The sequence below is a fragment of the Lissotriton vulgaris genome, chromosome 12 (genome assembly GCF_964263255.1).
Source record: "Lissotriton vulgaris chromosome 12, aLisVul1.2, whole genome shotgun sequence".
In the NCBI taxonomy this organism is placed as follows: Eukaryota; Metazoa; Chordata; class Amphibia; order Caudata; family Salamandridae; genus Lissotriton; species Lissotriton vulgaris.
In genome coordinates this window covers 118019846-118046633 of record NC_141700.1, presented here as the reverse complement: position 1 = coordinate 118046633, position 26788 = coordinate 118019846, and the positions used below count along the sequence as shown (strand labels likewise).

General features: G+C 46.9%; 1 protein-coding gene across 2 annotated transcripts in view; it reads left to right on the top strand.

Annotated features, from left to right (window-relative positions):
- ADAMTSL4 (ADAMTS like 4) overlaps positions 1–26788 on the top strand; it is a 340678-nt gene that overhangs the window by 22681 nt on the left and 291209 nt on the right. For both annotated transcript variants that reach the window (XM_086947462.1, XM_086947463.1), the window contains exon 2: positions 19808–20253. In XM_086947462.1, coding sequence (XP_086803588.1) covers positions 19979–20253 — 275 coding nt within the window. In that variant the 5' untranslated portion in view covers positions 19808–19978. The remainder of the gene's footprint in view (positions 1–19807; positions 20254–26788) is intronic.

The window sequence follows — 26788 nt, the reverse complement described above, 5'->3', positions numbered from 1 at the left end:
GTGCTCCCAGCTTACACCTCTGATTGCTCAGGGTGGCTGCACATGGAAGGAGAGTTTCGTAGCCCGAAGGGTGACCCGCCCCACGGAATGACCACCCTTAGTCCAGCACGTAGAAAAATATCACGAATCAGGAGTATAACTCACAATAGGGTACCTATCCAAATGTGCTCAATTAGCTCAGGTCATAATAAACAGATCACCTGTTAATACAGCGGCAGGTAGATCGTGTAGTCCAAATGAGACCGGTCCGACCAGGGGAAATCTCGCCCCGGGCAGTCACAGGCCTCTCAATCATTGTCACTCAGTTGTCCAGTGTCTTCTTCCAGCCTCGGCGACTTGCGTCGTGCTCCAGGGCCACAGATGTGTTTGGCAAATTTCATTGCCGATTGTGCATCCGTGAAAAAGTGTGCGGTATGCTCATGCAGCACTTTCAGTTTTGCCGGATATAGTAAGGAGTACTGGACCCCGGCTTGCATCAGCAGTTTCTTGGCCGGCATAAATTCCTTCCTGGCAGCCTGAACAAGGGGAGTAAAGTCAGGGTAGAAGGAGATATGATTGCCTTTGTGGGTGATCTTACCCTTCTCCCGGGCAAATCGTAGGATGTGGTCCCTATCCTGAAAATTCAGCAGTTTGGCAAGTATAGGGCGAGGAGTAGCGCCCGGTGGTGGTTTCTTACCGAACGCTCTGTGTGCCCTTTCGACCGTGAAGACTTGGGAAAGTTCTGGATCAAAAAGCTCGTGCAAGAGATCCGTCACAAACACCTCCATTTTCCCAGTATTGTCTGTTTCCGGAATGCCTGTCATCCGAATGTTCGATCTCCGGGAACGTGCTTCCAAGTCGTCTGCCTTGGCGCGCAGAGATTCCAGTTCCCGCTCAATGTTAGTAATATGCTGTTGGTGTGTTGCTGGAACTCGCAGCACTCCGTGTTTCTATTCTCCAGGCAGTCCAGTCTTGTTTCATGCGCATCCACTTTGGTCTTAACAGCGTCTAATTGCGAGGACATGGCATCCAGCTTAGAATCTATACTTTTAAGGCTTGATCTGACCTCCATGATCAACGCCCCGAAATCAATGTCTGCAGCAGGACCCTGCGAAGGGGGCGCCTTGGTCTCCAGATCAGGCGTGGTCTGCTTGGTCTTTTGTTTCTGCTCAAAGGTTAGCCTGGGCTGCCTCGCATCATTCTTTCCCCCCATCGTGGATGTGGGGAAGCGCAGCACTGTGGGGTGTACAATGCAGGTCGTGTCACGGCACCCTCTGCAATTCTCGGTAGAGCAGTCCCCACACACCAGGCAGGCGTAAGTCAGCCACGTGCTCAAAGTGATCAGGAGGGTCAGACGGCAGCAAGATGTCGGTTCAACCCACTTAACATGGCATGACAAGTACAACAGTCCTGGCCGACCCTGGCGAGCGTAGGGGCATACCGGGGACTCGACCTGTCCTCAGTTCGTGGCAGGGTTCTGCTAGCGTCAGGGTGTACTGGCCCGCGGCATCCACCCTCGCCGTCCGCCACTATAGCCCCCCGCGCAATTTGTCGTCTAAGTTCTCCAGCTTCCGAGGCAGCGGTGGGAGGTAGCTCGTGTTGAAGGGGTAGTTGAGGCACAGGGACCGTCGAGCTGAATATGCGGCAGTAGAGCCCAGCAGTGAGCACCGGGAAGGCTAGCGTCTCCTACAGGACCTCGCTGTCGAGACAAAATGGCGGCCCCGCACTGGGCCTGTCTCCGATCAACACATGTGCGATCTCCGCGCCTCGCCTCTTACTCGGTCGTCGTCCGTTGGTGCCAAAACTCCCTCGCCGGTGTTGCAGCTGCTTTTAGCACCGTGACCGTGTGCGACGAGGGTGTGAGGAGTTCGGCGCTCTCTACACCACCTGGACAGCTCAGGCCCGATAATCCCCGGGCTGGAGTGGGAGGCCGCCCCCGCACAGGGCTCCACAGCAGCGGGCGGCCGCAGGCGCCCGGGTCCGTCCAGACGTCGAGGGCCGTATCTCGCTCCCCAGGTGTCTGTGCCGTGCGAGGATTTGGTAGAGTATGCCCCAGGATTTCCGCAGACCAGTCATCCGCAAAGCAGGTCCCCTCTAAGCCGCGATTCAGGATTTTATAGGATTATTGTTGCGCAGCCGGCGGAGCTCGCTCACAGAGCGGCCATCTCGCTGCCCGGTTGGCCACGCCCCCATCGAGGGGCATAATTAATACCCTGATTTTGTGGGTGGCGGGACCGGAGGGCAGCACACTTTTGTATAGGGTGAACTCCGTTAGTTTCATAATCTTGATTGACTAAGAGTGTAGGAGTCTCAGTGTCCTGCTTAATGTGCCGCAAGTATCCTGATTTTTCAACTGTTTGATCCTTTGTATGTACCTGATTGCAATGCACCTGATACGTTCTTATTGTTTTTTGTTTTTAATATCAATAAAAAGATTTATAAAAAAGTGCATGGACGGTGCCGCGCGATGACTCGACAGTGCATGCAAGGTGCCTCGCGATGACTCGACAGTGCATGCAAGGTGCCGCGCGATGACTCGACAGTGCATGCAAGGTGCCGCGCGATGACTCGACAGTGCATGCAAGGTGCCGCGCGATGACTCGACAGTGCATGGACGGTGCTGCGGGTACTGCTTCAGCGGGCCACAATCCTAACCTTACGATGAGAATTGTGAACTTGAGAGTTGATGAAACAGTACACGAAGGTGCCTGATTGGAGCACAGGCTTGGGGCTCTGAGAAGGACTGTGACCCTGAGATTTTACTCAGTAGTACACGAAAGGTGCTCGGGGTGAGTGAGCAGAGCTCAAGCCCACACTATGATGAAGACTGTCAACTTGAGAACAGAACCTCTACAGTACATGTAGGTGACCCAGGGGTGCCTGAGCGGAGTACAGGCTTAGAGCTGTGCTAAGCATTGAAAACCTGAGTATTAACCTGAGTGTGCATGGAAGGGGCCCTAGAGGTGACTGAGAAGAATACAGGCCCAGGGGTGTGATTGCGTTTCTGAATCTGAAAGCAGAGCCTGAGTCTGTCTTCTGTGGACCTGAGATCATAGCCTGACCCTGCCTTCAGTGACCCTGAGAGCACAGCCTGACCCTGCCTTCAGTGACCCTGAGAGCACAGTCTGACCCTGTGACTCTGAGAGCACAGCCTGACCCTGAGAGCAGAGCCTGACTCTGCCTTCAGTGACCCTGAGAGCAGAGCCTGACCCTGTGACCCTGAGAGCAGAGCCTGACCCTGCCTTCAGTGACCCTGAGAGTGGAGCCTGTGCCTGCCTTCTGTGACCCTGAGAGCAGAGCCTGACCCTGCCCTCAGTGACCCTGAGAGCAGAGCCAGACCCTGCCTTCAGTGACCCTGAGAGCAGAGCCAGACCCTGCCTTCAGTGACCCTGAGAGCAGAGCCAGACCCTGCCTTCAGTGACCCTGAGAGCAGAGCCAGACCCTGCCTTCAGTGACCCTGAGAGCAGAGCCAGACCCTGCCTTCAGTGACCCTGAGAGCAGAGCCTGACCCTGCCTTCAGTGACCCTGAGAGCAGAGCCTGACCCTGCCTTCAGTGACCCTGAGAGCAGAGCCTGACCCTGCCTTCAGTGACCCTGAGAGCAGAACCTGACCCTGCCTTCTGTGACCCTGAGAGCAGAGCCTGACCCTGCCCTCAGTGACCTGAGAGCAGAGCCTGACCCCGCCTTCAGTGACCCTGAGAGCAGAGCCAGACCCTGCCTTCTGTGACCCTGAGAGCCGAGCCTGACCCTGCCTTCTGTGACCCTGAGAGTGGAGCCAGACCGCGCCTTCAGTGACCCTGAGAGCAGAGCCTGACCCCGCCTTCAGTGACCCTGAGAGCAGAGCCAGACCCTGCCTTCTGTGACCCTGAGAGCAGAGCCTCACCCTGCCTTCTGTGACCCTGAGAGTGGAGCCAGACCCCGCCTTCAGTGACCCTGAGAGCAGAGCCTGACCCTGCCTTCTGTGACCCTGAGAGTGGAGCCTGTGCCTGCCTTCTGTGACCCTGATAGCAGAGCCAGAGCCAGACCCCGCCTTCAGTGACCCTGAGAGCAAAGCCAGACCCCGCCTTCAGTGACCCTGAGAGCAGAGTCTGACCCCGCCTTCAGTGACCCTGAGAGCAGAGCCAGACCCTGGCTTCTGAGAGGCAGAGAGACCAGACCCTGAGTCTGTCTTCTGTGACCCTGAGAACAGAGCTTTATCTAGTCTGTCTTTAGTGAGCCTGAGAGCACAGCCTGGCCCTGCTTTTAGTGACCCTGAGATCATAGCTCTAGTCTGTCTTCTGTGACCCTGAGAGCAGAGCTCTAGTCTGTCTTCTGTGACCCTGAGAGCAGAGCTCTAGTCTGTCTTCTGTGACCCTGAGAGCAGAGCTCTAGTCTGTCTTCTGGTGCTGGAGCAGCGCCTCGTTGACCTTGGCAGCCCACAGAGCGGTAGATTGACTTCAGAATGTTTTCAAGCAGAGCACAGATTTGACTCTACACCCCTAGGATGGGGCACTGGGCTGGGAAGCGAACCAGGGGACAATGACTGATCCTGGGGTTGTCCCAACTGTCTGTGACCTTAGACACAGACCCTGCCGGTGCCAGGACAGACTCCACTGCCCAAGATGGCGGAATCTGCCTCTGTTTATTCCATAATATCACAGGTGCGGGCTTTCAAAAACTGCTCACTTAACCATCAAAGCGAAACGCTTCGGGGCTCCATGTGCAGCACTTTATAAAAAAATAAAATAAATAAAAAACCTAATAAACCCGGGCCTGGCGTAAGAATTGTTCTTAGATTATTAGAATGCGCAGCGGCTTCTGTTCCAATTTTCCACATATTTCTATAACTGGCAGCAGTTGTGGCTCAGATGGAATTCGTTTTCTCTCTCGCTTCGGGGAGGCCGGTTGCGTGCCTCCCGATCTGTGCCCACTGCCCTGCCAAGCTCTGCCCCAGACACCCCGAGCTTGAGAGGCCTTTCACCCCACGAGGGACTCTCCTGCCTCTGAAATACTACCCCCCAGCCCACCCCCACCACCTTTCACAGACTCTGTGCTCACAGACACTGTGGATTATCAGGACAGAGGACAAAACGTTCTTAAGCACCAATGCCAACTAAACCAGCCCACAAACCATAAAAAGAACAAGCTCTGGCAATGCAAATAGATCTGACGTTGGCCGCCAGTCTTTTACCAATTTCAAGGCTTGGTTTGTTTTGTCATGGGATTTGTAAAATATTGCTGGAGAAGCTGCCAGACATTTCCCCCAAATCAAATTAGATTAAAACAAAACAATGTTTTGCACTCAAAAATCATGCAATGCCCTGGCGCTGAAGGAACTAGTTCGAGAGCTTGCGAAACAGCCAAATGCTGTCTGTCACACTGAAGGTAGCCAATGGCTGAAATAGACTGGCCCTTTTGCATGCGGTGTGTGCTGTTGAAGGCGAGGGCTTCTTAGGCTCCGAAACCTTCAGTGATTGGCTTCCTATATTGTCAATCACAGCTTGGATCAATGTGCAGGAGTATTGCTGTCTCACCATTCTTTCTATTGGGTGTTTGGCTGTATCCTTTCTCCTCTAATGAAATGCATTGGGGACTATTTTACATTTGAAAAATGCATTGTCAGAAGACGATCATTCTTGATATAATCCGTTCTTTCCATAAAAAAGAAAAACATTTTGCATTATTTTACCTTCAGTAGGCATTTTTATTGTCAAACCGCTGGTCTTTGCCAGTGCTTGTTTCTATCGTTTTTGTACAGATGTTTACATTCACGAGTCTGTTCTCCTAGGACTTGAAACGCACAGTTTTGGACGATATCCATTCCGCCTCTATGCATTTGGGGATGTAAAATGCAGAATGGGTCATAATTCTCCAGATGTGTTTTTAGTTTTAATAGGTCTACAAGTCAGCGCCTCGAAGCGGCTTTTGGCAGCACGCGGCGCTGTACTAAATAAATAAAATAAGCAAATTGGAAAGCACCCAATCCTTCAGATGCTGCCTCCAAAATGGAGCACTCTACCTTAAACAAGGTCACTGCAAACAATATGACGTACACTTGAGATATGGCCATGATAGCCCAGAGGAGGCGTGCAGGGTTGCACAAAATATCATAGATTAAGCCACCCAAATAGGGCACAGTAGCCATATGAGCCCTCGAGAGAGGCTTCTAGTACTGTAGATGTGTACTCCTAAGTTGTACGCAATACTTCCAATATGGCCTCCAGAAGTGAGGTGCGGCCCTCGGGTGAGGCCAGTAGCGTTGCAAGCATGCCATAGGGCCTGGTGCAAGCAACAAAATGGCTCCTTTGACTGCTGGTGGGTAGTTGAATACAGCAATCATCAGGTTTCAATGGGTGTCTCAAGGCTCTGGGGACCGGTGCCACTGCGCCTGCTGCACCAATGGTAGCTATGCCCCCTATGTGAAGAATCAAAGTGGCATCAAATGATCCAGATGAAGTCGTGAATACTGGGAATCAACCTCCAAATGCCCCCCCCCCCCTACTAGCTACTAGACACAGTTCTCTGGATGAGTCTTCCGGCATTGGACCATAAACTCCAGAAGAGACTTCAAAACAGACAAGTACTGACAAAGACAATAGGTCTAGGTTTAAAGTGCTAAGGCATGCAGTGTAACACAGTAGAACGAGTCACGCTGAAGGAAGCCAGCAGGAGTGGAGAGAGGCTATGCGTGTAGGAGTCCTATGCAAACACTCAATTGGAGGCGGAAGGATACATTCAAAGAGCTAATACCTTTGACGACAGACGATTACGCAACTGGGCTCAACCAAAAAGTGATTGACAATTTCTCAAGGCAATAAATCCGACTGACAGCTGTGCTGTCAAAACCCAGCCCTAAAAACGACACATTGGCAATATAATAATAAAACCTGAATAGCTTGCTTGTTGAAACCTCCTTCTGTTCCTAAAGCGTCGCCCCATTGTTTAACAACATTGAGGCCTAGGATATGACCTTACTAGGCTCTCTAGTTTGTTTGGTGACCTTTCAGACCCCACACCAGGCCCTTCACCACTATTCAACATAGTTGTGGTTTCCTAGGAAACTTGCTCGAGTGTGTGAAACTGTCCTGCTGGACAATCCTGCTCCTCCCACACAATTCCCTCATGTATACTGCAGTCTGAATCAAATGGGTTGCATTGCCCATAATAAACCCTGGGTCAGACAGGAATTGAAGCATATAGGGAAATTTAGCTCTGTAAAGATCCTTCAGCTGTTCTTCATTACACTGTATATTAAGAATACATTTTAAAAAGCCAAAATATGTTCAATCGCTCTATTTAGAGCAGAATAGTTAAGAATGTAAAATACATCTATCAGTTAATCTAGCCCTATATTTGTAAAGTGCTGAATACAGACTCTTCTGTTTCTTGGCGCTGTAGCAACCATCACCCACTGCTAAAATTTGCAGAACTACAGCACAGCTAACAATCCGTGATTTTTTTAAAATTTGAGGTATATACCACCACTTCTAAGGATAGGGGTGTTTCATAGCCACACGTCTGGACTCTAAAGGATCCGCCTCCCGCCTGGAGGCTTTGAATCTGGAGATGGCCAGAAGAATCTTTGAAACCATGCGCAGGTGGACAGATGGCCTAAATTTAGTAGACTTCCTCCCAATGAAGGCTTGGCCTGAATCTTAAAAGATGCGACGCGTGAAGCATCCGACTTTAAAAATAATTCTCCATTAGACTGGGAGCCAATGGAGTTGCCTCATTCTAAATTTAACCTGCTTGTGTCTTGAAAAAACACTTCTTTCACCAACTGCAAAATTGCATGAATTCTAGCTGAGTCTTAAAAAATATTTCCAGGATAACACATTGCCTGCCTTGTGAAAATGTAGTCTTAAAGATTGCTGTCTATTATCAAAGGTCTATTTTATCTAAAATATTCAAATATACAGGTATAGTGGGCTTTGGGTCAGCCCCTTCATCTTGTCTGGATAGCTTGCTTGTATATTTCATTTAACTGGTTCTTATTCAATTGCTTCCCAATCTATTCTTTGTTTATCCAGCCTCTGAAGCATTTCTTCTTTACTGTTTTCTGTTTCAATGACTTGTGTCCTTCCAATGCTTGCATTCCGAGAACTATTTTGTTCTTTTCTATAGCATTTCATTGGAGTGCACCTCTGTTCTTGCACTCTCCCTCGCATGCTGATTTCAAATCCTTCTACACGGTGTGTTGCTTACCCTACCCTTCCCATGTGTGTATGATTTCAGACTAACCCAGGGACATTATAAAATACCTGTCAATTCTCATTATTGGGTCCGAAAAGTGTTTATATTTTCCAGTTTCTCTCCCAACATATGTTGAAGATCTTAAAGCACTAGTATTAAGTAACTCCACCAAACTGATCAATAATCTCCAATTTTTTGATTCCTGCACAATCAGATCTCACATACCCCGTAGTCCTACAGAGCACGCCCAGCTACCTATATTCTTTTTTCTACTTCTTACATTTGTTGCTTTGCACAAACATGTAGATATCGATAGAATGTACAGAGTTCCCCACAAGGCGTGAAATAAATTAAGGGAGTGACTCTCTCTCCGAAGAATGTTTGGTCGTGCAACAGGGAATATGGTAATCCCTTGACGGAATGAATGATGCCTCACACAATTAAAAGGCTGGACGACTGTTGCCATCCTACCTGATGATTGTCTTGTGTCATCATTGGCCTCCTGCTCCAACGACAGGCTGGCGGTGCAATGCCTGCCGGGTAGCACTGAGTGCTACTCTTTGGCGGAGTTCTTTTATTCCTGGCCAATAGATGCGTGTGTGTGAGGGGCCTAAAAAGTGCAGTAGTGAGCGTGAGTGAGAAGTTAAAAGAGGTCAGTAGAGTCCATTGAGAAAACTTTAATGGTGTGGCTCACTGCCTCGTTAAAATTGGTGAAGGGAGGGGTACCGAAGCACAAAGAATAAGGTGATTTGGCCTCGTTCGACCCTCGCCTATGGTGCGGTCAACATGTTTCATGCCTCTCGGGCAATTCTTCAGGACCTAAATAAGCTCATCAACTAGCAGGAAATTTCGAACCATTAGAAAGAAATTTCGCATACAACCTGCGTGGTAAGGCAGGAAGGAATCCTACGTAAGTTCCCGCCCTAGGTATGGGGAGAGAAGAAAAGAAGGACACAATCATTCCTGGGCCCATCAAGTGGAATTTTTTTTTTAGGGCAAGCATTTGCACGTGGAATCATAATGCAAAAGTAGGTATGGTTCAATGGCTTATACCAAAACATAGTGAAGGTGCAAGGGAGAGAGAGAAAAACAGGGAAGGGGTTACACTGTGTGTGCCATATGTCATCAATGATACGAATACATTAATTCGATATACATCAGGTTTTACACTCCATGCTCGTCACTCATCTGTGTTTTACAGCCAAGGGGTAGTGTAATTGTTAAATTAAAAATTTGAAACAGAACCATCAGCCCTCCAATGGGGGAAGGAATAGTGGGATCACCAGGGTGGAACACTCGAAAGAAGTCCTTACCCTTAATCCCTGGTAGACGGTCCCCACAGACTGTCCTTGTGGGGCCTGAGCTGTAAGGTGGTTACCTAAATAAGAGGGGGGAAACATTCTGTTTATGGTCCAGGTCTAGGGAACAAGACGGTGTTAAGTGGTCCCTGAGGTGGTTACACCTACAAGATCGCCGATGTATGCCACAAATAACCCCCATCATGTTCGTTCACCACACCTTACCTTGTTCGCTTGAGGCACTAGGCTTGTAAGCACCTACCCCTACCACAGCGGCGAGATCGCAGGACAGCCGGTGGATCGGTGTGTGGCTGAGCTGCTTAAGAAGCAGACTGCCGCGGGTGACGACATTCTAGTCTTCTGGAAAGGCGATCGAACCAGCTGGACCATAAACAGAATGTTTCCCCCCTCTTATTTAGGTAACCACCATACAGCTCAGGCCCCACAAGGACAGTCTGTGGGGACCGTCTACCAGGGATTAAGGGTAAGGACTTCTTTCGAGTGTTCCACCCTGGTGATCCCACTATTCCTTCCCCCATTGGAGGGCTGATGGTTCTGTTTCAAATTTTTAATTTAACAATTACACTACCCCTTGGCTGTAAAACACAGATGAGTGACGAGCATGGAGTGTAAAACCTGATGTATATTGAATTAATGTATTCGTATCATTGATGACATATGGCACACACAGTGTAACCCCTTCCCTGTTTTTCTCTCTCTCCCTTGCACCTTCACTATGTTTTGGTATAAGCCATTGAACCATACCTACTTTTGCATTATGATTCCACGTGCAAATGCTTGCCCTAAAAAAAAAATTCCACTTGATGGGCCCAGGAATGATTGTGTCCTTCTTTTCTTCTCTCCCCATACCTAGGGCGGGAACTTACGTAGGATTCCTTCCTGCCTTACCACGCAGGTTGTATGCGAAATTTCTTTCTAATGGTTCAAAATTTCCTGCTAGTTGATGAGCTTATTTAGGTCCTGAAGAATTGCCCGAGAGGCATGAAACATGTTGACCGCACCATAGGCGAGGGTCGAACGAGGCCAAATCACCTTATTCTTTGTGCTTCGGTACCCCTCCCTTCACCAATTTTAACGAGGCAGTGAGCCACACCATTAAAGTTTTCTCAATGGACTCTACTGACCTCTTTTAACTTCTCACTCACGCTCACTACTGCACTTTTTAGGCCCCTCACACACACGCATCTATTGGCCAGGAATAAAAGAACTCCGCCAAAGAGTAGCACTCAGTGCTACCCGGCAGGCATTGCACCGCCAGCCTGTCGTTGGAGCAGGAGGCCAATGATGACACAAGACAATCATCAGGTAGGATGGCAACAGTCGTCCAGCCTTTTAATTGTGTGAGGCATCCTTCATTCCGTCAAGGGATTACCATATTCCCTGTTGCACGACCAAACATTCTTCGGAGAGAGAGTCACTCCCTTAATTTATTTCACGCCTTGTGGGGAACTCTGTACATTCTATTGATATCTAGTTTGTAGGACACGTACATTGGACCCCGGTAAACATTGTCCTTATTCTGTCCCTCCTTGTTGTTAGAATTGCACAAACATGTCACAAACCTGTGCACATGCCTGTGAGGTCCTTGAAACACCAAATACCACTATTGAGCAAAGTTCCCTATCTTCCATCTGCTCCTTTCCTATCTGGAGGAACTAGATGCTGATGCCTTGCACAACAAAACACCAAACTTCCTTACTTTTTCTTTCATTGTCCAAATTATGAGCACTTCCACACTTGCAAGGCGTTTCTTAGGACCCTCTTTCAGAATATAACTTCAAATAAGGCAAGTGTCCATTTTTTTCCCATAAAAAATGTACAAAGTGTTCAAATGTCTTGATGCACAAATGTTGGCACTGGTGTGCCCACGCGCTGCCCGTCCATGGATCCTATCCAAAGTACGGAAAAGCACAACCTGAACTTCTCTGTTCTATTCAGATCCATCCTCCGGTTAAGACCTGTCTAATGGTTTTTTTCAAGGTTAGATGATGCACTCAGTGTGGTAACTATATTCCAAGTATGGACTTTTGTTGCGGAATGCACCCAACTTAGCATCATTCAATGCTAATAGAAACTCACATTTAATGGGCGCCTTAAAAATCTATTAACAGATCCCATTGTCGGATTTTGGCCAGGTAGCCAGCCTCGCCCCTATGGTAGCACACATAAAGGCACATGTATTCACTCCTTCGTGTTTACTCTCCTCTCCCCGCTATTACTGACCTCCTCTCTATGTGGCCACCACTCAGATCACAGTGAGAACATGCCTGTTCGATCGTTCTTGGCACCGGTCTCTTTGTGGCATCACCACTGTGATCTTCCTGCCAACTCACTTTGCAATGTATCGGGAACTGCTGTGTAACCCTTATATTATGTTTTAGGTGTATATGTGTGGCTTTTCCTGACGAAGACATAGTTTGCGTCGAAACGCGTGTCGAAGAAAAAGTACTCTGTCTGCCACGACTTGAATTTTCCCTAAATTTATCTAACTGTATTTTATGATTAAACAACTATGTATATGTCAATTAGATACATAGGATAAGATATGTGCTATACATTGATTTTTAACGTGTAATAGATGATTTTTTTCTAATGAGAAGGAATTGTTATTGTATCTCTTTACCTATATGTTACACTGAGTTCATAGAAACGCTGTAGTGATAAGACGAATACATCTATAGATTTGTAACGGCTTTTAAGTTTTAATTGCCTAGGGATATACAATACACTGTGTTCCTGTCAACTAAGACAGAAGTTGTAATCTGTACCCTACATTCCCTGTTCAATTGCACTCACAGTGATCTGGTAGGGCACCGGTGTCGTCCATCTCGGCACGGAATGAAGGTATCCCATCGACATTCGTCCTCTACGGCCACCTTCACTCTTTAAGGAATCGCCCATTTTATCTGTATTAATTGTGTCTCATGCAGTGACAATACAGCCCAGTTTTGAAATCCCTACTATGAGACAATGGGGCCTATTCAGAGTTTGGCGGAGATGGGACCAAAAATATGGCGGAGAACCCCGAGCGTCTGATTCATTGTTTTCATTCTGTATATACCATTGGTAAAACCATTGTCGGAAGTTGGCTCTGTGTATAGTGTACTAAAAAGAAGGATACAGTGCAGAGAGTCCATTGGGTCCCCAATTGGTTTACAGAGGCTAAAGTAGATAATATTAACGCTCTCTTTTGTTGTAAAGTTGGCGAGTAGTTAGGCTTATCAAAGGGGAGAGCTAAGCAGTTGTTGTACTCACAGAGGCAATAAATGACACACACACTCAAGAATAAATCCAAGACCAATTTTGAAAAATAACACTTCTTTTTATATATATTTCAAACTCAAGAACTTCATTTAAAGGTAAGTACAGTTTTCGATTAAAATATGCTCAGGTAAGTAAATGTTCAAACCTGTGCACTTTTACGCAGATTGCAATCCTATGGGAGGAAAAGTCAAAGCTGCATAAATGTAGTTACGGTCTGTTTCAGGGCTTCACCTTCTGGGATCAGAATAGTAGTGGCTCAAGGTTCAAAGTACTAACAGTGGTTCTTCGGGAACTGTCCCGGTTCTACCGGGAGCAGGGTGCTGCTAAGGCTTGTAGCTGGGGCGCTACGGAGAAGGGGACCACCTGAAAACAGTCTCCACGGGGGACTTGCAGGCAAGTCCAAGGGCTCCCAAATGGGGCTCAGGTCGCAAGGGGTCTTGGAGCACGGGGTACAGCTAGTTCGCCAGGACCCAGGCCGGGAGGCTCAGGGGCAGAGTGGTTAGGTCGGCTGGGCTGGTGTGCAAAAATGCAGCTCACAGTCGGGGACAAACCGCTTTAAGAGGGGAAATAAAGGCAGTTGGGCCACTCTCACAGGGAGTCTCAGTGATGCTGACATCTCTTGATGGCTACTTGGTCCTGGTGCAGTGAGAATCCGGACTGGACTCTCACTGTTGCTGTTTGGTGTAGGGCGTCCAGTGCCCCGGGCGTTGGTACTACACGGCTCCTGTTGGTCCTGGTATCTTCACACTTGGTGGGAAGACAGATCTGACCTTCCAGAGTAAGAGGACCTTCTCCTGGTCATCTGCGGTGTCAGTCGGGCCGGGGAGCTTCTATGTGGTAGACTGGGCTCTGCTTGTTTATGCCTGCGGACTGCAGGGGAGTAGCTCCTCTACTCCAAGGGAGACTTTTGGTGTTTGTCGAAGTGCTAGCAGGATACCCAAGACTTTGGTAGCTCTCCAGCTCATAGGACGAGTTACTCTGTCGCGATTGTCGAGAGAGGACCGAGGACCACAGGTTTTCATTCCAAAGTTCTGCTGCAGTTCTCGCCAGGCAGTGACTCTTCTTCATCTTTCTTCTGTTTAACCCTCAAATATGAGTTCTAGGGTTCAAGGGTGCCACCTAAATACTCAATTTAGGGGCTTTAGGGGGAGTGACAGGTAGTGGCAAATGGGCTGCATACCTTTAGGATGCCTACGCCCTCTATATGACCACTGAAGTGGGGATAACCTAGAGCCTAGATGGCTAATTCCATACAAAACAACATGGAGGAATCTGAAAAGTGGGGTCCACATCAGCTGACCCTCCCTAGGGGTGGTGCTGGCTGAATGTGGGCACACCTCCTAATATTGCAAATTTTTCCACCTGTCTTGCTGCCAAAAAGTAGGGTCAGGACAAGGGGGTGGGCACCTTCACTATCTGTGACAACAAAGGCGGCAGGGCCTTTGAAGATTTCTGCCCTGGAATGTCCAGCCTGCTTGGCGGAGGTGTGAACACCTCAGCCTAGAGAAGGCTTTGTTCTCAACCTCCGAGAGTGAAGGTTCTCACCACGGGAGGTCAGGAGCCTGTCTATGGCGGCTGGCTGGTCGAGGCCAGTCCATCTACACACTTGCAGTTGGTACATTTCCAGGGGGCACCTCCAAGGTGCCCTCTGTGTGCATGTATTAATAAATCCAGCACTGGCACCAGTGTGGGTTTATTAAGACAAGGTGTTCGGTACCAAACACCTTGGGGCACAGTGAAGCCATCATGTAGGTGGGGAACTCGTAATGATGGATGTCCAGTCCATGCACTCGACATGGGTTCCTTGTGCACTTGGGATATCTAAGGGGGAATGTAGATAACACAAGGACCCATCCAATCAGGCAGATATGCCCACACTTGGGTATAGTGCACCCTGCCTTTGGGCTGCAAGTCCTGCTAAAGGTGTGACTTACCTATACCACATGCAGTGTTTTGCTGGCATGGCACACAAGGATGTGTTCCATGTTGACTCATCAGTTTTTTCTGCACCAAGACACACAGGCTGCAGTAGCAGTTTGAATGATCCTAGTGAGGTATCCTTAGGGTGGCATAATGTGTGCTTCATCCCTTAGGGGCCCTATTTAGGTCCAATGCCTTAGGTACTAGGGATACCACTCACAAGGGACTTACAAGGGAATCCTATTGGGGTGCCATTGTTGGAACAATTGTACAGTTTAGGGAAAGAACACTGGCGCTGGGGACCTGGCTAGCCGGAACCCAGCACACTCTCACAGTTGCACCAGTTACCCGGGAAAACTTGGGGGGGGGGGGGGAAATGTAACTAAAACCCAGTTTCCTACAACCATGCATCTTCCATTCTGTGCTGCCTGGCTGAAAACCATTGGCAAAACCAATAGGCTACAAAGGCAAGACCTATTGGCTTTGCCAGTGATTGTTGTTTTTCTTCTTGATAACCGTATAGTCATCTGGCACTCTCTCCATAAATATAGCACAATCCTTCTCTCCATATTAGGTAAATAGTGACTGACCCCACCCCAACACTACTTGCCTTCCTCCTAAGAAGGGGTGAAAACACAACGAAGTCTCATTAGCAAGTAAATTGTCGTTTAAAGACCTGTTAAGTACTCGGGTGCTGCTCCAATAAGACGGTCACTAGACCAGCCAGCCCGGGACGCTGTAACAGCCCGGGCTGAGAAACACGACGGGGGTGGGGGGGAGCTGAAGCCCTTTGAGCCCAATGGGCGTTGCGCACCTGAACACATCCAGTGCAGGAGACAGGTTTCATGTCTGTTTGTTGAATATGCTTTTGAAGTTACATGGCTCAAGGTTACATGTGGTGTTTTCCCATACATGCCTTTGCAGTCCCATATTTTGTGTTCAAGTCTGAAGTCTTCTTTGTGGGACGATTCACAAAAGCATTTATGAGTATGGGGAGTACCACTAGACGTGAAGTCTTTTAAGTGCTCTTGAACGCCTTCATAAAACAGACCCACAACTTTCAGCCTCCTATTAGTAGAAGTAAAAAGGTGGCAAAATCCTTTTTATTTGTAAAACTGCATCTAAGTATCCCCTGTCAATTCCTATGCAATTCCCATAATAGATGTTTTAGGGTCAATTCACAAGGCATGTAAACAACATAACAGCGTAATAGGAACACTAATTTACGTATTCCAAATACATGTATGATATTTAAAAGAGTACTTACTACAGGAATACTACTTTACATACAGGTTTGGGTCATATATGTCCATGCATGCTGTTGCAGTCCCATGTTTTGTGCTCATGGTTGAAGTATGTGTTGTGCTCATGTCCTGTGGTCCCGGATTAGAGAATATGTATTTTTCTGTGCAGTCTGCGGTGGTCCCCGGTTTTATGCCCCGCTTAGGTGCCTGCATATTTCTTGACATGTGTTGCAGTGCCAAGTTTAGTGTTCATGTTTTCATTGTGTCTTGTGCGCACCTGCCTTGTGGTCCCAGGTTAGTGTGTTTTTATTACCTATGCATGCTGTGATGGCCCAGGGTTTTATGCATGTTTCTTTACATACAGTCCCAGGATTTGTATTCAAGTTCCAGTTGTGATTATTGGCACAAGACATGAGGGTCAGATTAGTACGTTTTTTTCGTGCATACTGTGTTAGTCTAGTGCATAGATCAGTGTGTTTTAAGTACGTACAGTCAGGTACGTGTGCATGTTTTTCTGTGCATATTACGGTTGTAACATTTTTTTCGATGAAGTTTAAAATATGCTTTATGCATTTGCGGCCGACCCAAGTCCGTGTGTGTTTTTTCCATGCATGTTATAGTTCTCTTTATTTTTGGCGCCAGGGTTAGTGTTTGTTTTCCCGTTCATGCTGTTGCCGTCCCAGGGCTCTTGTTCAGCTTTGACAGTGACTGCGCTCCCAGTTTGGTGTTTGTTTTTCCTTGCACTGCGATGGTCCACAGTTGGGTGTATTTATTTCCCTTGCATGCCGTTGTTGTCCCGTTTTCCGTACAGGCCGCAGTGGCCCCCCTGAGAGTTGCCCGGCCCTCGCCAAGAGAGCCGATCTGCCCCGGGTCGATGACAGACGTCCCTCCACAATGTTGGCATTGTCAGCGCCCAAGTCCCGCGAGATGTCCCTCCGCCCAGATTCCTTCCGCCTCAGCCAGCCACGTGCAGCGGCCGCCCTGGCGCGCTCCCATGTGATGCGTCACTAAAGGCGGGCTTGTTTCTCAGCACTCCAGTGGATCTATCTTTAATCTGGATCGAGTACACAGGAGGGTCACGGGACTATACCCTGGAGCACTGAAGCTCACAACACACATGGCACCATGGCCACAGAGGCAGGATAAGGGCACAGTGCATACTTGGGCAGGGAAGGGCAGGCCATTCAGCCATCCTTGCATGTTCCATGTAAGCTGCAGTCTATTGAGCTGCTTTGAGAGTTGGCAGGGGCTGCCAATCCCACAAAAGCCCCCCATTCGCCAGTTTACGTCTCTGCCGTGCACTGGCGTAACGAAAATGGAGGGGCCTCCCTGCAAGGTATGTAGAGGGGCCCCTCTGGGCTCAATTAGGAGCTCTCTGGACAGAGTGCAGTGCCGAGGGGGCCCCTGGAGCTTCGGGCCCCCCCGCACCGCGTGGGCTGCGGGGGCCTGTGTTACGCCCCTGCTGCCGTGTAGAGTGGTGCTGGCTTGACCATTTTTTCCAGCTCTGCTTTTGGATTCCAGCCTGCCCTGCACATGAATATTGATCTATTCCCGAAGACGTCCCTTGCACCCCTGCTGCTGTGCTTAATTTGAACTGGTGGTTTCTGGCGCTTGGTGCCAGAATTTAATTGTCAACACCGGCACTTATGACAGTCTGCCACATCGTGGCGCAGTCTGTTTTAAATTAGAGATGAGCACAAAAACAATTGTTTACTATTTCAATATACATTAAACCTGGATAATACATGCTGCCCAAACCATTCGTATAGCTTTGGGGCCTGGAATTGTCTGAATTGTCCCTCTTTTAAGAGTGTGATGGTTAGTGGTTGTGTTGGTTCTGTCATTGGCTGTGCTGGCAGGGGCATTGGGTGGTGCGGGCTGCAGTGATCTCATGACGAGGGCCCTGGTATATATATATATATATATATATATATATATATATATATATATATATATATATGTATATATGTATATATGTGTATATATATATATATATATATATATATATATATATATATATATATATATATATATATATAATTTTTTTACAAATTAAGCACTGCTGCTGCCCGTTCTGACAACTGACTAGTGCCCCCCAAAGTCTGGTGCTGTGCTCCATAACATCTACCATTCCAGTCGTGTTCCAGCACTCTAGAACTCCTGTAGCGACCTCTCTGCTACTCTAGAACAGACCCCCTTTGACCCTTCTAATCTCCACTCAAACCTTACCCTGTGTTCCCAGCTTTTCCTTTCTCAGTATATTTTAACGTTCAGGGCTTTGTTTTGGTTTATTCGGTGAAAGCTATAAGTGGAAAAGTACTGGCTGTACTTGGCGGCTTTTCGTGTGGTGAGAACAGCTATAAATGTTTCCCTTAAGAAATGCCCTGTTCTTTCCTTTCCCCAATGTTTGTTTAATCTGCCCACTTTTACACCACTTATGTTGAAAACAGTGATTTAGGGTTGAAATTCTGGCCACTGCTCCAGGACAACTGTGGAAGGGAGGAGTGCGGAGACGTTCTGGGGTGGGCATGGGCAACAGGGGGCGGCCGATCTTCACCGTCTGCTGAAAAACACCCACATTATTGGACGGAGCCCAACTCAAGAAGGTGGGAACGCCATCCGTCTCCCAAACATCCACCTGTAGAGAGTGGGGTAATAACTCCCTCTACAAGAAGTGGCAAGTTTTAATCGTGGTGGTTTTCCACCACTTAAAACAAAATATATGGTCTAATGTTTTTTTTACAACATCTTGTGCAGTCGGTTGTTATTGGGCTGTATCCGTGGTCGATAGCGTCACTTACCACTAATGTTCTTGGTCAATCACACCAATATACTCCAAAGGATGAGCAAGGTCTCCATTAGGCCACTTTACTCTCCCGGAGTACTATGCTGAGTAGTCGAAGCCTACTCTTGTCGGAGACATAGGGGAGTAAATCATCATAAATGACTGTGTATAGTGTGGATAATGTACAATAAAACAGTTCAGTTGACGCTGCCACTTCTGAACTCAACAGATACAAGTCCACTTTACCATCTCTGAATGCAACGAAAAGATGGGCGGTGCTGGCTCCCTTTGGACATAGATAGGACCTCTGAGCTGTCAGACGTCTTGAGTTAAAATGTAGCAGAAGGACAGTCGACTTACCTTCTGTCGAGGGTCCTAGCGGGAATCACAAGGAAGACCAGTTTAAGCCCAAGGGGCCGGGTGATTGAGCGTTTCCAAGCCACACGGGGTCTTCTGTTTGCAACTGAGTCTCGTCTAATGGAGGTTCGAGGACAAGGAGGGCATGTGGAGGAGAAATGACTAATGTTGTGGAGCTGTGAGACTCATACAGTGAGGTATGAAACCCACATACAGATGAATGAAGGCGTGTGTCTTTTATGAAGAGGGTGTTTGACTTGAAGTGTGAGCTTCATAGAAAAGATGTATGTGATGGTAGTATGCGCTTGATATGAACAAGGTATGAACTTCACATGATGGAGGTAGGTGCTTCTCATGACTGAGCCATTCGCTTCAAATATTGAAAGCACACAGTTCACATGGCCCTGATATGCATGTCATACCTGTGGTGTCATCTTCACATGCCGTAGAGGTACGAAGCAGCGTCACATGTCCTAAAGGTGCGAAGACCTCAGGATGGTGGTATCATTTTCAAGAAACAATGAGGTTTGAGACTTCAGTGGTGAACAATGAGGCGGTAAGTGGTGAAAGTACAAGGCTCTCGAGTAAGTAAGGTTACGATGGCGGTACAACGCTGTCTTGTAAGAGAGGTGTGATCTTTTTCTGATTTATCTGATGTGAGGGAGGTCCAACGCTGTCATATGATTGAAGTGTGACCTTCATGTCCTTAGGGATGAGGCATGCGGCTGGTGGATGGACACTCAACTGTGGTTCTTTCTCCTTTGGCAGGTTTAATCCCTCCGGCTGTCTCTGGTGGTTTGAGGACTGTCCTCCTGCGAGTCTGTGCCAGGTCTTGGAGCTAGACACCCTCTGAAGGCAGGATCACCAGGTAACATGAGCGAGAGAACCCTTGGCAAGGCGGCTCCAGCAAGTGACTGAAGTAAGGGTACCAATGTCAAGATGGTGGTCTCTTGGGACTGGAGGAAGGACTACAGCGACGATATGACCGCTGCAGGAGACGGGAGTCAGTGCACAGGTGACAAGGTGGCTGCTGCACCAGACAAGAGCAGGGAGGACAAAATGGTGGCCATGAAAGGCTGGAATGAAGAGGGCATCAACAAGATGGCTTTTGTAAGAGACTGGAGGACACATGGCAGCATCAGGATGGCGGTCAAGAAACATGGGATCAAAGGCTACAGGGGCAAGATTACAACCATACAACACTGGAGTAAAAGGTGAGATGCTTTCTTTCCTTCCTTCCTTCCTTCCTTCCTTCCTTCCTTCCTTCCTTCCTTCCTTCCTTCCTTCCTTCCTTCCTTCCTTCCTTCCTTCCTTCCTTCCTTCCTTCCTTCCTTCCATCTTTCCTTCCTTCCTTCCTTTCTTTCCTTCTTTCCTTCTTTCCTTCTTCACACAAGTATATCCCCATACTTCTATAGAGTCCTAAATTCACCTCTGGAAACCCCAGCGAAAGAAGAATTTTCATTGGTTACCCTACAGGGCCTGTTCTTGAGGCAAGTTAGTGTCTGTGCAACAGTGCACTGCCATTTACCACACGTATCCCAGCAGCACGAGTACTGGTGCACGGCGGTTGGACACTGAAGTACATTTTTGTGTGCACTTGACTCTCCAGTGGTAGTGAGTTCTAGCAGTCAAGTTTAACCCTGCAATAGGTAATTCGTTACTTATGAACCCCCATTTAACCTCTTCGATGCTCATGACGGCTCCCGGCCGTCATGAGTCACGGTGGGCGTGTGCTGATGACGGCCGGGAGCCGTCATGACCACGCCCTCGATTGGAATGTTCAGCACTGCGGCGGGATTCGCGCCGCAGTGATGAGGTTAAAATATTCCAGTCCTCATTACACCTTGGTCCTGAATCCATGATGCTCTTTCGCATGCTGTGAACTCGCTTCGTGGCTCATCACAGAGCCCTCTTTCATCAGCCTGATCTCCTCAACATTTACTCCGCATTCCTCACTCTTCTTCCCTCACTACTTATCCCTCAGCTCTCTTTTCGCCCTTCTCTTTCCTCAAGCCTTACCCCTCATTTATCACCCACACTTCTTCTCTTTAATTATCCCCCATCCTTTGAGTGACTTTAGTCCTAATTCCTCACCCGCCACTCATCCTTATCTCATACTCCTCACCAATGTACACCACGGCACTATCCTTTCTCATTCCTCATTCTTCCATCTTACTTATCCTCTTTATTGTCATGATTCATCCTCACGTTACTTCCTCACTTGTCATCAGTATCTGTATAGCGGCCTCCTTAGGTACTCAAAGAAAATATAGGTCCTCTTTACAACCACCGCACTACGCTGCAGCACCTTCACTCGTTCCGCAGCCTCTTCCCACAGTCACTAAAAACTAAATGGACACCAACTTGTACATCAGTAACATTTAGTTTTTTAAGGTGGATAAATACAGAAAATGGTGCTTCTTTAAGTGACCCTTAATGCTGTCTCTGATCAATTATAGCCCAACAGGTGAACTGCTGGACAGCATGGGAAATGAAAAAAACAGGATGAAATTTCTTTAAATAAAGGCATACGTCAACATACATTTGTGGTACAATGCTAATGTTTACCATTGGGTGTATTTTTATGTAATATTTGGCAGCTTAAATAGCTAAAACACTACAGACATCAAAGTATGAGTGTGCGTCGATCAGTTAAATAAATATGGAAATGTTCAGTTTTACAACTTCATTTTTACGCAAAACACTAAATAAATATGGATAAATACAGATAAAATGGGCAAAAAATAAATATGGATAAATACAGACGGAAATGTTCAAAAAATAAATATCATAAAAACGGGAGTCCTAATTTTAATCAATCATTGCTTTCTATTAGAAGTAGTTAACGTAGCCCAGCCAACGCGATTTGTCCCTCCGGACATCAGGGCTCAAAATAACGCTTCAATCAGAAGACTCGGTTATTCTTTCAGTTGTGTGTGTCAAGGTGCAGCCCAATTCACATAAAGGCAAATTATTGATGGACTTTTAAACGCTCCTTTTTTTTCAAAAGTTGAATTTTATTCAATAAGGAATAACACTATAATAATGAAAATCCAAGATTGGATCTAAGAAACAAACTTCTGTTTCTAATTCTTGCTGATGGTGGAAACTCCATAGTAAATGTGTAGACCAACTGAAGGGTAAATGTTGGGGTGTTGGAGCTCAAAGTAAGAAGCAGACACATGTAATCTCCAGTCAAAAACAAATTCCCCAGTCTTTTAAAAAATTGAAAAAACTCACTACTTTGCCTCAAACAAATTTCATAACTCTGCCCTCATGCATCATAAATTCAAAATGCCTGGCACCTAAAACAAATGTACATCTACCCAAATAACACTCTTCTAAAAAAGGGAAAAATACAAAGTGCTTTGATACAAAAAAGCATGACTTTGCATAAATCCATAAGACAAATGCACTTTACGACTCGGTAGGATCAAGACTTTATTGTCACGACTGACGTGGGAAGTCACCGTTCATGGCATTCGTTCAATTAAGATAACTTTTCTTCTTAATAATTTTTTTTAACATCTTCAGGATTTTGAATTTCCTTGTACTTTTGGTGAATCACTCCAAAGCATTGCTTCCCCTTTTGAAATATAATGTGGGGGCTATCTGCACATGAAGCGAGCGAGCATTGTTGCTGACGATGAGCAGGAAGTAGGAAATGACACGGCAGGGCGTGGGCATGTTCTTCTATTTTTCTGTAAAAATAGTACATCTCGTGCTTCTTGCCCAGGTCAGAAGGAAATGACTGAAGTGCTGCCATTTTTAGGATCTAATCAGCAGGAAATAGCAAAAGGCCAAACCACTGCCACGTGACCTGTTTTAGGGTGCCAACCGACCGCTTTAGTTTTCTATTATCAAATAAATGTTTTCTCCAGTACATGAAGCTACATGCGCAGCCTGGGCTTTGGGCGAGTCCCTTTTAGTAATGTGGAGGCCCATCATGTCTATCCCATTTCGCTTCGTCTTATTTGATGGCATTTTTTACTTATTTTTGTTTGTCCTACCTTTGGAGCATTTTATTCTTTACCATGTTTGGCTAGGATGGCTTTTGTCCTTCCATTGCTTACATTCATGGACCTACTTTTGGCTTTGTTTTAGCACTCCATAGGAGTGCATGTGTTTACCTGCTTGCCCTCCTCGCCACCACCTTCCCACCCTCTTTACGTTGCTCTCCCACTATCATTTAAGAAACTCCTAAATAACTCTATTCTGTACCCGCCAAGCCTCTCTCTGCCACCAAAGTAGCCTTTTAAAACGTTTTATGAGGGGCAAGCGGCGATGAGTTGCACCTAGGCCACTCCTTTAAAAATATATATTTGTGTGCACCTTTAATTAATTATTTTTATAATTTACCACGTGAAGTGCATCCACCATCTTGGAAAAAGAAAATTAAAAAGAAACAAATAAAATGGGAACTTGTTATAAGATATGCATGCATATGTATGTTGATATATGCAATTTACGTCATCATGCACTGGCCTAGGCTATAGTCATGGCGCATAAGAGCACATGCTTGATATCTGCTGTGCACATATATATTGTAGCCGCTTTTTCTCTCTCGAAGGTGTTTAGTATTAGCAATAACCATGTTTTTCTCTTTTCGACGCTGATGAGCCGCATTAGCAAAAACAAATGGCAAAGCCAATAAGTCTGCATTGACAAAGCCAAGAAGTGAGACCAATTCGCTTTGCCAATGCTTGTTCTTTCATGGTGTAGCAACAAGGTCTGGAGGGGGGTTAACCAGAGACAATCTGTGCCAAGTAAAGAAACTTATGGAGAGTTTGTTTGAAACCTTGCATTGCTTAAACTCACTTTTTTTAATCATCAGAATGTTCTCAAAACAGTTTAAAGATAATAATTCCATAAGAATATCTCACAACGAAACTCAGAGACGGCAACAATTCACAAAATCTCAGAATGGACAACCCAGTGCATTAACCGGGTATGCAGACTATAATGATAAGAAATACCTTAAAGGGACCTGCAGAGAAGATCAAAGCTGCCAGCATGCTGAAAAACCATATAATGGTGCGCCCGTCTCTCACACTTCATCACCCACCACACTGCTATGCGCTGCATCCCATAACACGATAACCACACCTTGGCGGTCTTTACGCACTACATGGAAACACTTCCCACGTAGGATCAACATCAAGCCAAAATCCTTCCAGCCACACATCCTGCACGGTGTAGCTTGCTACCCATGTAGGCAAGAGCTTCAGCGCCTCACATAGGCTTAGTAATTGCTATAAAATGCTGCAGTACATACAGCTAGATATTCAAACCACCCATAGTGATGGATGTAAGGAAGAAAAAGTGTGGGTGTTCGTATGTTGTGATTTGTAAGGCATAGTGGCATTCTTGGGTGGGATCAGGGAACTTTTTGTGCGAGACTACTTCTAGTGGGTGGTTGTTTTAGAGCTTTTGTGAGGAGAGTTTCCCTGCAGAAACGGTGTTTTAAAGCACTTTCTGGCAGAGTCTCTCGGGTGATGCTGTTCCGAGGGATTATTTCCTCACCTCAAACCGCCCCATCAATGAACAATCATCTATAAGCCCACAATTTTTAATAAATTTACTGCACACAGAGAAGCCAAGTCTGATTTCGACATCTCTCCAACCAAAGTGCTGACTTTTTTTTAAACAAATGCCTTTTTTTCTTCGGGGCACCTCAGGACAAGTTTTTCAGGCTGATAATTTACACTGACCTAAGTGTTTTGCGCCACACCCCTCATGCTGAGAGTTGCTTTGGGGCGTGAAGGCTGCTCTACGCAAACTCTCATCCATCCACAAGATCCAGTCATGCGTATGTGGTGAACAAATGATGTTCTGATGAGCAGGATGTTTGTCCTGGCCTGGCGTTGTCTCAGGAATTAACCACATGGCTGCTAGGCGTTTTCCCGTCCTGCGCTAAAAAATGTAAAACACCATAAATCATGACGAGCTGGCCTTGTCATCCGCGCACGGCAGGTAAGCGCCATGACGAGCCCAGCTCGTCATTAGCTTCGAAGGGGTTAAAGGATACTGGAAAGGATGAGAATTGTTTAACTGGAAACTCAGGACAAATTCAATACCCTTCTACAAGACTAACAAGGCCAAATATTCAGGACAATATGACAGTACAACTGGTGAATCAGTGAAGTGTAAATAAGAATTGGGCCAGGATGGGCAAAAATAGGGTGAACAAGGCAAACACAAGGAGGTGGTGGACGGAGCGCTGAAACTTTTCAGACACTCACCCCCGGTAACAGATCTGGGTTGAATCCATCATCCTTCTTTAGCTCATTCCGCCACCCCAGTTGAAACCCAGCTCTATGCAAATCAGTCTTGATCCTGTGCCTCATGGGAACAGTCCAGCCCAAACTGCCAAGCCATGTCTTCCCTTGACCGGAAACAAGCATCCTGGGACCAGTTTTGGGCCAACAGCCCTCATCAGCCAGACTTGCTTAAATCCAGTGGCAAAGTGAGCAAGGGACCCATGTCTGGGCATACCCTGCCCGTTGGCGAACAAAGCAAACGCAGGGAGATGATGGACGGAGCGCTGAAACTTTCCAGACACTCATCCCCAGTCACTGATCTGGGTTGAATTCATCATTGTTCTTTATCTAATTTCGTCACCCCAGTTCAGACAGGTGACCTGTGCTGGAGATTAAGTCTAGCTGTAGCAGAAAGTAAGGGGGTTGTTTCAGAGGATAAGTCCCCTTGCCGGAGAATAGAGGCCAATGTGCATGAAATTAAGAGCAGTTTTGCCAGAGACTGAGTTTGGCTGTGTGTGAATTAGGAACAAATGTGCAGAGAATCATGCACAATGAGTGGGATGAGTTAGCCCAACTATGTGGGGGAATAACACCAACTTCGAAGGTGAAGACCACTGGTGTTGTGGAAAACCATCTGTACCAAACGAGAGGGCCACATGTGCTGCAGAACAAGACCAATTCTGTCATAGGATGAAGCCAACTGGAAAACCAAGCCTACTGAGCTCGACAACAAAAACCACGGTGCCCAGATGCTGTGTCAATCAGTAGGCCACAGAATATGGTGGTGGTATGGAAAATGTATCTTCCATTTCCCAAAAATGAATTGTGCAATAAAAGCATTTAAGGGGGAATAGAAAGGGCTCAGAGTGAGAGCAGTTGCTGTAGTTGTACGGGGGCAGGCGGGGCATTAAGTAAGGGGCCTGTGGTTGAATCTGCAAAAAAGTTTTAGGCGGGTTTTAATATAAGGAGATATACTGGGAGGTGGTGGTGATTTCCAAATGGTCTCTTGCGAAGGTATAAGACGGCCCAGGATATCGCCAAGTTGGGCGTCATGTGGAAGGTAGAGGTGCGTTGTTAGATTGTTCTAATTAGCGACTGCCTTGTAGTTTACTGTTACTTCTTTTTAGGGTAGTTGGCTCTATTTCATGGAACTGCATCGCATATGAACATGCCAGCTAATTCGGAAGTCTGGCTTGTGTTGACGGGCCTTTAGGTTGTCTACAGCCGGTATAAGTGTTTTAATTCCAAATTCTATTTTATCTATACTGGTCTGAAGAAGTGGGGGTGCATATCTTAAAACACAAGAAAAGTATATTTCCTATTGTTTTCATCTTTGTCTCCCTGACAAACAAGCATTGGCAAAAGGCAATAGCTTCCCCCCCCCCTTGGGACCTATTGGCACTGCATGTGCCTTTTGTTCATGCAGAAGAGCGTCATGACGCATGCGTGTGATGCTGGTGCCAATTGTTTTTTTTGGGATTGGTAAATA